Consider the following 15,257-nt stretch of genomic DNA (forward strand, 5'->3'; position numbering starts at 1 on the left):
ATCCCAAAAATGGAATATGGGACTTCTTAAACGGGACGGAGGGAGTATATTTTCGCCTATTTGTTTTAAAAAATTACATTTCCGACACTGCAGTTGAAGGTAAAGGAAAAGCCTACGGAGCATTTAGCAACGCGTTGCAGATTGTGTTAAAGGAGAATTCGAACCGAATATTAAGCAATAGAGAGGTTGTGATTATGGCTAGAAAGGCATTGGAGGCACAAGGATTTGCTCAACATCCTTGCTTGTATTGTAGTGATATCAATGCTGATGCTCCTTTCCTGTGGCACCCTAATTCATGTTGATGAATTCATAATTGATTTATTTTTCATTGTTTGTTGAAATAAGATGTAATTACTTCAAATCCTCCATTGATTTCAAATATTAAACTAATCATTCATGCTATGTTAATTATATATTAAAGCAATTATTTTATAATATTATATAAAAATATCATTATGTTGGTTGATGATTAATTTAAAAACACTTTTTAATATTAGAGATTGGACATTATACTAATCGACCTTCAAAAACACTATTCCATACCAAAAGAGCCTCTTGGTTGAATTTTGGAGGTCCAAGCAATTTGTTGTTGTTGTTGTTGTTGTGATTAATGCCGAATTGGACAACAAAAAAGTGTTCTCTATATATTTTTTGTAATTCTTAAAATGATCAATTTTATAAAATCGCGAGTCTGAAACAATCAATTCAATTTGTTGATTCATCTTGGAAATGCGAGCTAGCGATAGAATAAATTATATTAAAAAGGCCTAATACTTTAAAAATTCCCGATTTTTTAGCACCTTTTCGATTATACTCTCACGTTGAAAACTTATCAATTTTATCATATTTCGTATTTTATCGTTTCAATTGTACCCTGAAATATTAAATTGACGTCGTTTTCATTTGAAAAAAAAAATTCAAAAACGTTCTCCATAGATAGCATATATTAATGTACATGTTTAAAATTTATTTAAATTTAGTTAAATTAATTAAGAATTTAAATTATTTTTAATTTGATCATAATTTTTAATTCGTTTTTAAAAATATAGGACTTATTTATATTTTTTTTAATGAAAATGAATTTAATTTTATCTTTAAACATAGCTAATTGAATGATTTCAGCATTTAATTAAAAAATTAACAAAAATTAAAAAATTGGGATACAATTGAAACGATAAAATGCAAAATAGAATAAAATTGACAAGTTTTCAACATCAGGTTGATTGAAAAGAGGTTATAAAGTCGGGGCTTTTTTAAGGCATTAGGCATAAGAAAAAAAATTATTCGAAAAGAAAACGAAAAACACAAGAAATATTATTTTTTGAAGTATATTGTTAATAAAAAGTTAAAAACTGTTTGAAACCATTTGTAATTTATTTATAAAATTGTTTAAAACAACGATTTTTTTTAAAAAGTAAATAAATTATGTATTTTAAAAATGACTTAAAAATGTTTCAAACTATAGCGTGGAAAAAAAATCAAATTTTGAGGTACGACTAAATTTTTTCAATTTGAAGGTTAAATTTTACAAATATTTTTGTAGGTATCTTTGAAATGATATATTTTATAGTAATGTTTTCTCAGAAGAGATAGTTTCAAGGTAAAATGTATAAAAAAATCCTCGTAGTTTTCACAAAAGTACAAATCAGCCTTTTTATTTTTTTGGGTATAATTAAGCCCTCTTTATTTTCAAATAGTACAAATAACCCCTTTCATCCAACATCATTAGAAACACTCGTTAATGGTTGACATGTCTCTCATAATCATATAGGAAAAAAGTTCAAAAAATAATTTTAATATTTAAAATATTTACCAAAAATTTGAGGGGGTAAGTGTCCCAAAAGTAAACTAAAAGGGTTTATTTGTTCGATTTTAAAATAATAAGAGTTTAATTGTTCAATTTTAAAAACACGGGGGTCTAATTGTGCCCAGATAAAGTAAAAAGGCTGATCTATACATTTGAGAAAAACTCGAGAGTTTTTTTGTACCTTCTGCCTAATTTCAAGTTTTTCTAGTTATTAGTCTATTTAGCGGCAATGGAGCCGACATTAAAGGCCTGAAATTTGAGCAAAATCCAGGAATAGCTATCGTATATCAATGAGCTTGAACCTAGCGCGCTTCTTCTTCTTCTTCAACCCATTTGGAGTATCTTGTACAGCTACAACCAACACATATTTGCTTCGCTCTCCCAACAACTTCAAATTTTCTGCCGCTGCTGCTTCAGCTCACAAGGTTCTTTTCCCTTCATTTTATTTCATAATGCTTTTTCTTGAATTTTGATCCTTTTTTTTGTGATGGGCAGTCACAAAATGAGGAGCTGTTAGTGGTGGTTGGTGGTGGAGCAGCAGGGATATATGGAGCTATTCGAGCCAAGACTTTGGCTCCTCATCTTAATGTTTTGGTCATTGAGAAAGCAAAGCCACTCTCTAAGGTTTTCTGATTTCCAATTCTAAATTCTGTAAATTGATCAACTTTTATGTTCTTTGGTGAGTTTGTCTCTTTATTTGATAGGTGAAAATATCTGGGGGTGGCAGATGCAATGTCACCAATGGCTTTTGTTCTGACCCTATGGTGAGTCATTTCTATGTATTCATGCATTCTATTGATCAATGTTCAAACTTTTTGTTGTCTTACTTATTTATGAAAGTCAGGATTGCTTTATAACTAATGAGTTAAAAATTGCTTTGAGATGTTATAGTTATCTGTATGTTTTCGTCCATTCGATGTGGGGGCAAGGATATTTTTCTTTGTTCCACTTGTTGTAGTTCTCATGAGATTCTCACCTGTCAAAATGCCATATGTAAATTATTATATTTTAGTGTTTCTGTTCTTCTTTTCTTATCGATGGAATGTTTATTCATTTTCGTCATAAAGGAATTGCAATAGATGAGTATGTCATGTTACGATTTTAAATGAATGCATGGAGTCTTGCAGTTGTGTCTCTGAATTTCAGTTGCTCTTTTTTTATTACCATGTATCTTTAAGCTGTTTGTGCCAATGTGATAAATTATCCAACTAAAACTAATGCAACAACTTGTTTTTATGTGTCTGCTACTTTTTTTGATCTTGAACTGACGTGTGGGGAAAACATAAACTACAATCATAAACACTAGAGATATACTTTGATTTCCCAGAAACCATGGCCGCTTTGTAAATCTCTCCATATTCCATATTCATTATGTTTGTAGATTTTGGCAGAACAATATCCCAGGGGGCACCGAGAATTTAGAGGATCTTTCTTCAACATGCATGGCCCTGTAGATACCATGTCCTGGTTTTCTGATCATGGGGTGGCACTCAAGGTTGTCCTGGAAACTGCATGTGTATTTTCTGTCACTCCCCTTATACTGCATTTCCTACTTATCAGATCTACCTACAGATTGAGGATGATGGAAGAGTGTTTCCAATCAGCAACAGTTCGTCTACAATTATTGATTGTCTTCTAACTGAGGCAAAGCGGAAAGGAGGTAGTTTTTTTTACCTACATCATGTATTTTCCTTGATTGTATCGAGTCTAAAATCTAAACTTAAAAATTCATCTCTTTTTCTTTAACGCTCATTCTTTCACCTTTATTGATTTGTTGTCTAAATATCAGTGTACCATACAAATAAAAACCTTAGTAGTGTGTGGGACTCATGTTTTTACCACATGTTCTTTTTATCAAACGTTGATGTTATAAGTATTCAAGAAAAACATACGGAAGATTTGTAGCTAGTCTTGTTATTCTTGAAAAATTAAGTATTTTTCTTTGTTCATTTTCGGATACAACTTGTGAACCATTCTACTAGGAGCTTAGTCAATATTATGAGAACTTTGAAAAAATATGCAGTCTGACATGTGAGTTCCTCTAACAGTTTCTTTGCAAACTGGAAAAGTTGTAACAAATGCGTCTGCTGATGCCAGAGGAAAGTTTCATCTGAAGGTTGAGAAACGTACCATTGATTTTGTTGAAGCTGTTGAAGCTGACTATCTATTGATTGCTAGCGGGAGTAGCAAACAGGTTGGATGATTGAATAGCTTATTTTCATAATTTGTATTTGAAATTCTTGATGAGACTCCCTTTTGTTCTTCTGACAGGGTCATAATCTTGCAACTCAGCTTGGTCATTCAATTGTAGATCCAGTACCAAGCTTATTCACTTTCAAAGTTGAAGATCCTCAGCTTGCAGAGTTGTCAGGGGTAAATTCTATTATCTTTTAATGAGTTTCCAATAGCTTACTCTGTTCTTGGGTTTCGATATGTAAACCCAAAAGCACGCATCTAGTAAATAGTACATGTCATTAGTGGTGGTTGCGCACCTCTCTCTTTGAGCATACCCTCACTTACAGTACCATTTCTGCACTTATGGCACTATGTCTTCTGCTAAGTAGATCTTCATGTTAAGCAAATAAATTCATGCTGTAATGTCTTAGGATAACAATGATAAATTGATTTTATTTTGAATTTTATACTCTTCTATTTTCATATCAGCTGAGAATTCCGCTTCCACATTGCAATTGATTTTTACATAGTCTGCTCACATTCACGGAACATGTGCATGTCAGGCTCTGTAGATATTGCATTGCAATTCACTTGTTAAGAAATCGATCCTATATTGTTTTTAATGCGTTTGAGCCTTTCTCATCCTCAGGTTACATTTCCTAAGGTTGAAGCAAAGCTTAAACTAGAAAATATACAACGGAATACACCACATCTTACACAGGCAAGCCTTTTCAGCTGATATACAGTAATGTAAATGGATTAAGAGTTATGACTCAACCAGAATACATTGAACTCAGGTTGGGCCTATGCTAGTTACCCACTGGGGACTCAGTGGGCCAGTAATTCTTCGGCTATCTGCTTGGGGAGCTCGTGATCTGTTCAATTCAGTTTTCAAAGGTAAGGCATAATGAAATGTTTGATTTCTCTCTCTCTGTGTTGGTCTGTTTTAATAAAATGTTGCAGAATATCGATGCAGGCTTGCTTACAGTGGATTTTATACCTGATTTGCATATAGAAGATCTAAAATCAATCCTAAGTCGACAAAAGAATAAATTTCCGGTAATATTTCATGTTTTGTTTATAGAGCTTATTGCACGTGCATGAATTACAAATACAGTATCTCTTAAGACTGAACTATGAAGATGTTGATAATTAATTTACCACGATGATTTTTCCAGACGAGTTATCTACTTGCCCCCTAGCATTTTACTCGTTCTTGTTAATTAGTAATGTACCGCAATTCTATTATTCTACAACTGATTTTATTTCTCTCAACTCAACAAATTTTTTGTTGCAGAAGCAAAAAGCAGTAAATTCATGTCCTTCAGAATTTGGCATTACGAAGAGATTTTGGAAGTATATATTAGATCGTGAGGTCCTTGGCTGTTTCAACACAAGTTATCATGAATTTCTATTTCGTTATAAGAACTATTTGCAAAACAAGTTACTGTTCTGCAGAGACTAATTGGGGATACCTTGTGGGCTTCCGTATCAAATAACTCAATAATATCCGTTGCCAATCTCTTGAAACTCTGTACATTTGAAGTAACTGGAAAGGTAAAATTCAAGATTGTGAACTCTCTAAGCCCTCTTGCATTTTGTCACACTTTCTTCAGAGATTATATTTTTACTTTGAATGTAGGGTCAATTTAAGGATGAATTCGTCACTGCTGGAGGTGTTCCCTTGTCCGAGGTTCTTTCTCTCGCCCCCCCTTCTCCTTTCTCTCTCTCTTTACATCTTTTGGAAAAATATAACTTGGTTTGTATTTCTTTCATGAAGATCATATTAAACACAATGGAAAGCAAATTATGTCCATGGCTTTTCTTCGCTGGAGAGGTACTGTTAGTCGTGTACCTTTTGGCTTCTTCTCGATTTGGAATAGCTACTATAAGATCTTGTTTAGCGTAGATGCAATGTTTCCAATTTTAGTACCGAATTCTACTGTCCAAATGTCAAATGGCTGATACTGAGTAAGCTCATGCACAGACATTGACAAATTCTAGCCTTAATTTCCGGGATTGAACATTGTTTGCAGGTTCTGAATGTTGATGGGGTGACTGGTGGTTTTAATTTCCAGGTATAGTTAACATCCTGTTAATTTATAATACAATTTATATATCACATGTTTTAGTGTGGTTTAATAGATTACATGAAGTAGGCAAGCTGAAGCTTAAATTCACCATCGTTGTTGTCTTTACAGAATGCATGGTCTGGCGGATACATTGCAGGGACAAGTATAGGTGAAATGGCAGTTGGAGATACTCGAAAGGAGCGAGTTCTATAAGTTGAATTTTCAGTTCATTGTCTTTTTAAGCTTTAAATTATTGTAAAATGTACATGATCTAGTGTAAATGAGTGATAGAATTGTAAACAGAGCCTTGTGTCATTTTTATAAGTTGTTTAATGGTCGAAGTACTTTTCGTGAGGTTTCAGAGAATGTGTGTATGCTTTATCCCTCAAGTGTTGTTCTGACGAGCAAATTTGACGCTGCTGAGATGCAATTGTTCCTTAATTATTAGGTCCTGAAATTAGTTAATTGTAAAAGAATTGATTACACCTGAGCGGTATTCTTTGATCCTTACTTATGTATGATTCGTTAGTCAGAATTGTTGTTTTCGAATTTGCAAAAAGGAATGTTTTAATTTGGTATCTGTAGGAAGAAAAGACATATCTTGGTATGATTGTGACTACACAACTTATGAAGTGGTGAACTCCATATGCTATAATTAAATCAAGCTTTCGAGTCAGGATTCATTGACAGAATGGGCAGCTAACGTTACGGCAATGTTTCAGCATTACCATGAGTTTTGTATTAGAAGCTATACATAGAAACAACTCTTTTGTTATCAGAGCAGTAGCATGAATTTATGTGACAAGAAATAATTAGTTTGGTTTATTTGCTTTCAAGTCAGCTCTAAAGAGGGCAAAGCAGAACTATTCAAGATTTCATTCCTATTCTCTGTTTAGAAGTACATTCACAAGTCACAACCAAACACTTACAAACAACTAACAAAGAACCGACTAAATTTGCAAGCAGGATACCCTAATCTGTGTTGGAAGATTATTACACAGCGAGCAGGATTATTGAATATACTCAGCAGTCACCACCTCAGAATTGTGACCGTCATGCAGATAATCCCAGAAAGATGAGAGTACATCTTCAACTGCAAATTCTTCATTGCTTCCACGTGGAGCTAACCCCTTATCATCATAATAATTTGCATGTACTCCACCCTCTTGCAAATATACTCCACCCTCAGCTTCAATCCTGCATCCTTTGTCTTCATCAGTTAGAGTCGCAACAGCCTCTCCATTGTGTTGTTCAATCCGGCATCGTTTCTCTCCACTCTCAAGTACCGCAGCCTCCTGCTTTCTTTTCTCCGTCTGTTTTCTGCCAGGTTTCAGTTCACAAATCACAAAATCCCAGCCCCTTCCCTCCACACTGTACTCCGTCATGATCCAACACCGGTCTTGGTCCGGTCTCGATTTGTTCCAATAACTGAAACTCTTCTTGTAGCCTACTAAATCAGAAACATGAATGGGTGATTTCTCACCGGAAGTCGCACCGTGCCATCCTCCGCCTCCAGAACCAAACTTGCGATCAATGTTGGTGCCGGTGCCCCTCGTAGCCTTCTTCTTTAGCTTGGTGTGGAAGAAAAGACGTTCAAGATTATTCTTCTGCTCTCCACCGAATCTTTTCCAAATCTCCCAAGGCTCTTCGTCACCGTAGAAATTGCAGAATGGAACAGGAAACTGGCTAATGTGGTACGCAGAGTCTTTTTGGTTGTTGATGTGGAGAAGATAGAAGCCCACAAGTTCTTGATCAGTAGGGTTAAATATAAATCCAGGCAACATGTTTCTCAAAGCCTAGCAGTACGTAGCACAAGTTCTTGATGGGTAGGGTTCTTGATCAGTAAATATAATTCTCAAACCCTAGCAGTAGCACAAGTTCTTGATCAGTAAATATAATTCTCAAACCCTAGCAGGAGCACAAGTTCTTGATCAGTAAATATAATTAGCAGGAGCTCAAGTTCTTGATCAGTAGGGTTCTTGATCAGTAGAGTTATAATTCTGAAACCCTAGCAGCGTGATGTGTGTTTATATAAGAGTAGTGAGTGCAACACTTACTTACAATTCCTCTTACTCAACGGACTCTCTTCTTTCTTGCTACAAAAGCAAATACTTCCTCTTCTATATCAAATTTTATGCTTATCCTTTTATTTATAAATTCTTCCTCTTATTTAGAAAAAATTGTACCAGTTTATCACTTTTTAAAAAGGTAAGATAAACATAGAAGTAGGATATTTAATTATTTAATCTACACTTCAAAATAATTAACTGATTTTAGAAATCTTGGAACTTTTTTTTCTTTATATGCTTTATTTGATTATTTTTACTTATTTTATATATTTGCACATTATAACAAGAATTAAATTAATTAAAATAAAAAAATACATAGATTTATGACCCTATGTATAATGGATACAAATAAAATATAATCCTTATTAGCTAGTAACATCTGTAGTTCCGTATTTGCTATATTGGGAAAGTAAATTCAATGCTAATATGATGCACATTAGCAAATGTCATTACAAATACGCATGCACTCTTTTGTTTTAATTTTTTTAAAACTTTAGAACTTTTTCTTAAATTTTTAAATTTTGATGAGTTTTCAGGTTTATTTTATTTTTAGTCTAGTTCAAATGAAAAATGAAAAATTCAAAATATGAAAACCGAACTAAATTATTTTACATTTTCAAATCTATAAAATAAAACCAAATCAATAATTATAAAATATTTTAATAGTTTGAGGGAACTAATAAAAAATATTCAATCTAATGTATACTTCAAAACAATTAACTGAATTTTAGAAAGAAAAAAAATCTTAGATATTATTTGATCATCAATTCTTTTTCATGCAAGAGAATGCTACTAAATCTTGGAACTTTTTTTCCTTTCTATATTTTATTTTTTGTATAAATTATTTTTACTTATTATACGAAATTTATTTATGCAGTAACATATATTTATTCTAATATAATCATATTTATACATCTTCTTCTAAGCACGGATGATTAAGATGTTCAAGATTATTGTTACGAGCCCACTCTAAAGCTTGCCCATATATTAATTTATCCTTTTGATCATCAACCACAACCTGAATATTAGTATCACCAAAACTAGAAAACGAGTTAAAAGAATCATTAACACAATAAGAATAATCGGGTGAAGGTAGTGTTGGTGAATAATATGGACAATATGCCCAATCATGATTTTCTTGACACCATTCACAAACTTGAAATTGATTATATTGCATATTATAATCCATCATATTAGAGTACTGTGCATTAAAGCTCTCATATGGATAAGTTGATTCACCAAAATTCATGATGAAAACTTATAAACAACATAAATAAATAAAACAAAAAATAAAAGGTGTTAAAAGCAATAATTAATTAAGTTGTATTGATATAAATATCAATTCCCCGGCAACGGCGCCAAAAACTTGATACACAAAATCGCAAGTGTACGATATCGATAAATCAAGTAATATAATGATAAGTAAAAGTCAAACCCACAAGGAATTGTATTTAGTACCAAAATAGTTAACTAATTATTATTTGAACTAACGAATTTGATTGATTTGATTTTTAATTAATTAAACTAAAACTGAAAATAAAATAAGAAAATACGATGATAAAAAGCAAACCTAGAATATTGTTTTCATATGGGCAATCCTTCAAATCTTTATTCTAATCTCTATCAATCCTAACTTTAATTATTCTTTACAATGGCGGATAGATCTAACCTCGTTAACCCCCTATTTCGTAGACGATGTTAACCTATCGTTTATAACCCGATTACCCCGAATCGTTCTTACTGTCACGGCTTAGAGGATAATAGAAAATAACCCGACAATCATAAACAAAGCATTAAGAAAAGTTATCCACACATACCACGCAACGCAAACATAGTGGACGGACTCATGTTTTATAACTACGTTCTTATTATCTTTTTCAACCAACTTGCTTTAATGACGTTTACTCACAAATCGATTTTTAATCATGTAATTGGTGATCAAGTAATTACAAGCATTAATCCCAATAATAAGAATTGCAAGAATAAAGAAAGATAGAATATTAAATTTCAGATTTGAATTAAACCCATACTACTCACAATATCCTAAATTTAATAAATTTAGCTAGACATAATTGAAGAAATCAATAACTCAAAAGTAATAAACATAATTAAATAATATGAAAGAAAATACTTGAATTAAAAACCTGAAATTATTCGGAACACAAGTCTTCGAATCAAAGCTTCGAAGAACTAAGACTTGAAAATAAACTAAGGACTAAAAGAAAATTAATCTAAGACAAATTATTTGTAGAATAGAAATAATGAAAAACTCGATAGAATACATGATCTTGAGATGTCTTTATATAGTGGAAGAGTCCTTGATGTGTTGCAAGAGTTGTAGTTGAAATCGGGTCCAAATCCGTGTAGAAAAAGGATTTTCACGTTTTAGATTCGTAGGTAAATCCGGGCCAGTTCCTCAATAGTGCCTGGAGGCACTTTTGAGGAATTGGCCACAAAGGATTCGCAGAAAGTAATCCGGGCCAATTCCTCAATAGTGTCTGCAGGCACTTTTGAGGAACTAGGCATTTTTTCCAGCTTTTCTCCAAGTTGCTCCAAATTGCTTCGTTTCACTCCATACGCATAAATCTACAAAATAAACACCTTTCCGAGCATAATATCCTCAAAATATGCAATAATACTATATCAAATACTTGGAAAAACCCTATATAAAATATGCGTATCAATGAGATGCGCATTATCAAATGTTGTTCTCTCGTTATAAATACGCCCACAGCCTTTTGTTTCTAAAGTTCAAAAAACATTAAAAAATTCTTAAATTTTTAAATCTTGATGAATTTACGGGTTTATTTCACTTTTAGTCTAGTTCGGATAAAAAAAAATATAAAAGCCGAACTAAACTATTTTACATTTTTAAATCTCTAAAACAAAACCAAATCAATAATTATAAAATGAAAATTTTCGGAACCAGTAAAAACTATATTGCTAGTTTGTCCAATTTTCTTTTGATTTGATTTTCTGAGATCTAATAAAGCAATGATGCTATTGGAAGTCTCTTTGTTTCAGCTAGATATGCTTGCTGCCGATCAAAGTTTGCTATATTGATGCTTCCTTCAGTTCTTCTTTGGCAGAACTGGAGATTTATATTCAGAGCTGTTTGCTTATTTTATTTGTTCGATTTGTTTTGATAAGGGATCAAGCTTACATATTGTAATGCACCACCGCTCCTTTGTTTGGAATATTTTGTCTACCATAAGTAGAATGAGAGATTTCATTTGGTTTATTCCTTTCTCTATTGAGAATTTTTATCTTTTTTGGTCGTCGTTGCCGGATAGAACGTATCAGGGGTTATGGATTACAATTTGGTGTTTTGGTATTTGGGAGTAATAGATTGCTAGAAATCGTCAAGTTTTCAAGAACAAATCCTCCTCTATGGATGGGCTAATTTACAAGTATGTGTGCAAGGTAATTCGTTTTTACAAGTCTTTTCACCCGGAGTTTCCTTATTCGGTATTAGATGTTGCTAGAAGTTTAGATTGCTTTTGCATCTGTATTTGATTACGGTGTTGGTTTGTTTTAAGCCAATTCCTTGTCTTCCACAAATATCTTTAAATTCCTTATCAGGTATTTCCCTCTCAGGTCTCTTTCTTAATCTGGAGAATTTGGAAGGTAATTCTCCCTCCTCGGATCAAATAGTCAATGAACATGATTTATATTGTTTTTGTATTTTATTTAGGAACAATGGATCAATTCACCCTTTCAATTTGACACGAACTACTAAAAAGGTCATTTCCAAACGAATCATATCATTTTTACTCTAAATTTAACAGAACCGGAGCTTAACACTCCTCTGATAAAAACAAAGACATGTATATTTAATTTAATCTAACTAATTCTAATTAACACCTTAATTAATGAGAAATTCTTAGGTGAACCTAATTCAGCACATAAGACTATGAATCATCCATAAATGAATAATTACATTAAATAATCCATTCATTTGTTAACACATCATTTATTATATTTAAAATTAAATTTAAAAAAATATTAATTGCAATGATGTGTTAATAAATGAATGAATTATTTATTGTAATTATGCCACGTGGCATATCATTAATTGTTCATAATCTTACGTGATGATTAATTATATTTTAATAATTATTTTTTTAAAATAATTATTTAAAATAAATTAATAATAAATAAATATTTTTTAATAAATTCTTAAGTAATTGAAATAAATTAATAATAAATAATTATTTTATTAAATAAATTAATAATAAATAATTCTTTTTTATTAATTTTTTTTAATAATTTTTTTTAGGCTTAATTTCTTAAAAAACCCCCACCTTACACTTTTTTTTTCGTTTATACCCTGACCTTGTAAAAATACCATTTGTACCCAATTTTGGGTTTTTATTCATCCCTAACCAAAAGCATTAAATTGTACTCTTTTCATTTATAAAAGAGTTAAAACATACTTTTTTCTATTTTTAAAAATACAAATAAATCCTTAAACTTAAAAAATGATCAAATATATCCAAATAATTAATTAATTTTTTTAATTATATAAAATAATAAAAAAATTATTATTATTTTTAATTTTTTGTCAGAAATATTTTTAAAAAAATTAAAAAAAATTAAAAAAATAAACAAAAAATTTGGAATTATTTTTTAAAGAAATTAAAAAAAAATTATTATTATTTTTAATTTTTGGAAGAAGATGGTATTTTGGTACTATTAATAACTTTAATATCTAATTAGTATATAAGTTAAAAATGAAGGATTGTTTTAAACTCTTTTTCAAATGAAAAGAGTACAATTTAATGCTTTTGGGTAGAGATGAAACATAAAAACTCAAAATTGGGTACAAATGGTGTTTTTACAAGGTCAGGGTATAAACGAAAAAAAAAATGTAAGATGGGGTTTTTTTTAAGGAATTAAGCCTTTTTTTTAAAATAATCATGTTTTTAAATAATTAATTTTTAAATAATTATTAATTTAATAAATAACAATTTGAATTAATTAAATTTTAACGATGGATTTCAAAAATCTATCGCTAAATTTTTCAAGTAATTGGCGGGAGTTATCCCGCCAATTTTAGCGACAAAAAAAATCTCTCGCTAAAGTTGGCGGGATTACTCCCGCGAATTATTTGACAAAATTAGCGACGAATTCAATATCCGTCGGTAAATTTAATTTTAGAGACGGATTTTGAATTTGTCGCTAAAACGCAGTATTGTAGTAGTGAAATAATATGAGAGTTCCTTTTGTATAGGCGCTTGTAGGACAAATGAACATGATCCTTTAACCAACTCAGTCAAACTTATTGACCTCTCCTTCAAACATGGAGTAGAATAACTAATACATCCACAAAAATCTTAGAAATTAAATTACTCCTCGCATGAACAGAGATTCCAATTCAGCCTGGATTTCCGAAGCCAAAGCGAATCCCGAATGAGCGAAGGGAAGAGAGCAAGGCTACGTTCAAATGAGAAAGCTAAAATCGACAATAGCTTCCAAATAATGAATATCTTGTTGAATTGAGTGAAGTTTAGGATTAAGGTCTTCAAAAACATCCATATTCCAAACTCTAATCAAAGGATGAAAAACTTCCGCAATTTTACAACAACATCACTGTCAGCTGAAATAGATCGCCGAGACTCTGAAATCAACGAATGCAGGAAAATCGGGATGATTCCGCCAAGCATTAATTATTAGGTCCTGAAATTAGTTGACTGTCTAAGAATTGATTACACCTGAACAATATTCTTTGATCTTTACTTATGTATGATTCGTTAGTAAGAATTTTTGTTTTTGAATTTGCAAAAAGGAGTGTTTTCAGGTCTTGTATCTCTTCGGCATGACTGTGACCACATCTTATGAAGAGGTGAACTCCATGTGCTAAAATCAACCTTTCGTGTCAGGATTCATTGACAGTTAACGCTACGGCAATGTTTCAGCAGGGGCCTACCGAAATCTCACCGGGAGTTTTGTAATAGATGCTGGGAATAATCACATAGAAACAATTCTTTTTCTATCAGAGCAGCTGCATGAATTTTGTATTTCTAGACGTCAATCTTTGTTTTGAGTGATCAAGCATGTTCATGCACTAAATTAATCATCGATATATATATATATATTTATCTCTGAACTAGTAGATTAAGTGATTTTGAAAAAATTTGCAACTTTTGCAGAGAGCTCCAGCTGATTTAGAGGCTGTGTTGCTTTGCCATCCTGATGTATTTAAATCTGCTCAACATAATTGCTTTATAATAGTATTTAATTTCGCTCTTTCATTGTGCATACAATTCTTTTTTTTTTTTATGAATTTTTGCATACAATTCTTAGCTAGTACAAAAATTTAGACTCTGGAATTGTTTGCAATTATAGAACATGTTTATTATTTTGGTTTGACTTGTTATCATCATCAAACTCATGTTTATGTTGCCGGCCTTTTATGTTTATAGTTCTGTGAAATTTGTTCACTTATAGGGTTATGGCATCACAGAGTCAACAGCTGTCTGAATTCGCAGCTTCAACACTAAACACTTGCGGAAGTACACTTCCATAGAATCCTGGAACCAAAAATAGTAGAACAAGGTGGTATCGAGCTTATCCATAAATGGCAACACATTGCAGATAAACTAAATGAGGATCTCTTTATCAGAATCATCATTCAAAACATTGTGGGTGATAAGACCGCAAACCCGGACACATTTCTAATCATATTTAACTCGCTATTTCTTGGCAAAGCCGATAGCCTAATAACAATTATTAATTGGAGTTTCCCTGAGTTGGGACTGAAAGCCGAAGACTGCACAGAAAGAGTTGGATTGAATCTGCTGTCTATTTTACAGGATACCCAACAGGAAGCCCTATAGAGGTGTTACTTGACAAGACACAGTTGTACAAAGCAAGTTTCAAAGCAAAATCTGACTTTGTTACAAAACCTATACCTGAAGACGGACTCCAAGGAATCCGAAAGAGATTGTTAGAAGAACAGATAGGATTCGTGATGATGGATCCTTACGGTGGAAGAATAAATGAAATTTCAGAACCAGAAATTGCCTTCCCACATCAGAAAGGTCCTTATACAGGTATATGGAGCCCTATGTTCCAAATCTACAAGGGTTGTCTATCTCAACTACAGGGACCTTGACTTGGGTACCAATAAAG

At 31.9% G+C, this 15,257-nt stretch overlaps 2 protein-coding genes across 2 annotated transcripts; one reads left to right on the plus strand and one right to left on the minus strand.

The window, feature by feature from the left end:
* Window positions 1–2,009: 2,009 nt before the first annotated feature.
* LOC126675558 (uncharacterized) lies at window positions 2,010–6,420 on the plus strand. The gene is made up of 16 exons (XM_050370212.1): window positions 2,010–2,232; window positions 2,303–2,431; window positions 2,512–2,571; window positions 3,189–3,302; window positions 3,380–3,467; window positions 3,856–4,001; window positions 4,079–4,180; window positions 4,632–4,703; window positions 4,780–4,879; window positions 4,959–5,041; window positions 5,280–5,357; window positions 5,441–5,539; window positions 5,625–5,675; window positions 5,763–5,819; window positions 6,019–6,060; window positions 6,184–6,420. The coding sequence occupies exons 1-16, from the start codon at window positions 2,098–2,100 to the stop codon at window positions 6,265–6,267; spliced, it is 1,440 nt and encodes a 479-aa protein (XP_050226169.1). The 5' UTR covers window positions 2,010–2,097; the 3' UTR covers window positions 6,268–6,420.
* Window positions 6,421–7,064: 644 nt separating this feature from the next.
* Window positions 7,065–7,838, minus strand: LOC126672226 (NAC domain-containing protein 76-like). Its single transcript, XM_050366175.1, has one exon. It carries the CDS (start codon window positions 7,836–7,838, stop codon window positions 7,065–7,067), a length of 774 nt encoding a protein of 257 aa, XP_050222132.1.
* Window positions 7,839–15,257: the final 7,419 nt, after the last annotated feature.

This window comes from Mercurialis annua, linkage group LG3 (assembly GCF_937616625.2).
Source record: "Mercurialis annua linkage group LG3, ddMerAnnu1.2, whole genome shotgun sequence".
Taxonomy (NCBI): domain Eukaryota; kingdom Viridiplantae; phylum Streptophyta; class Magnoliopsida; order Malpighiales; family Euphorbiaceae; genus Mercurialis; species Mercurialis annua.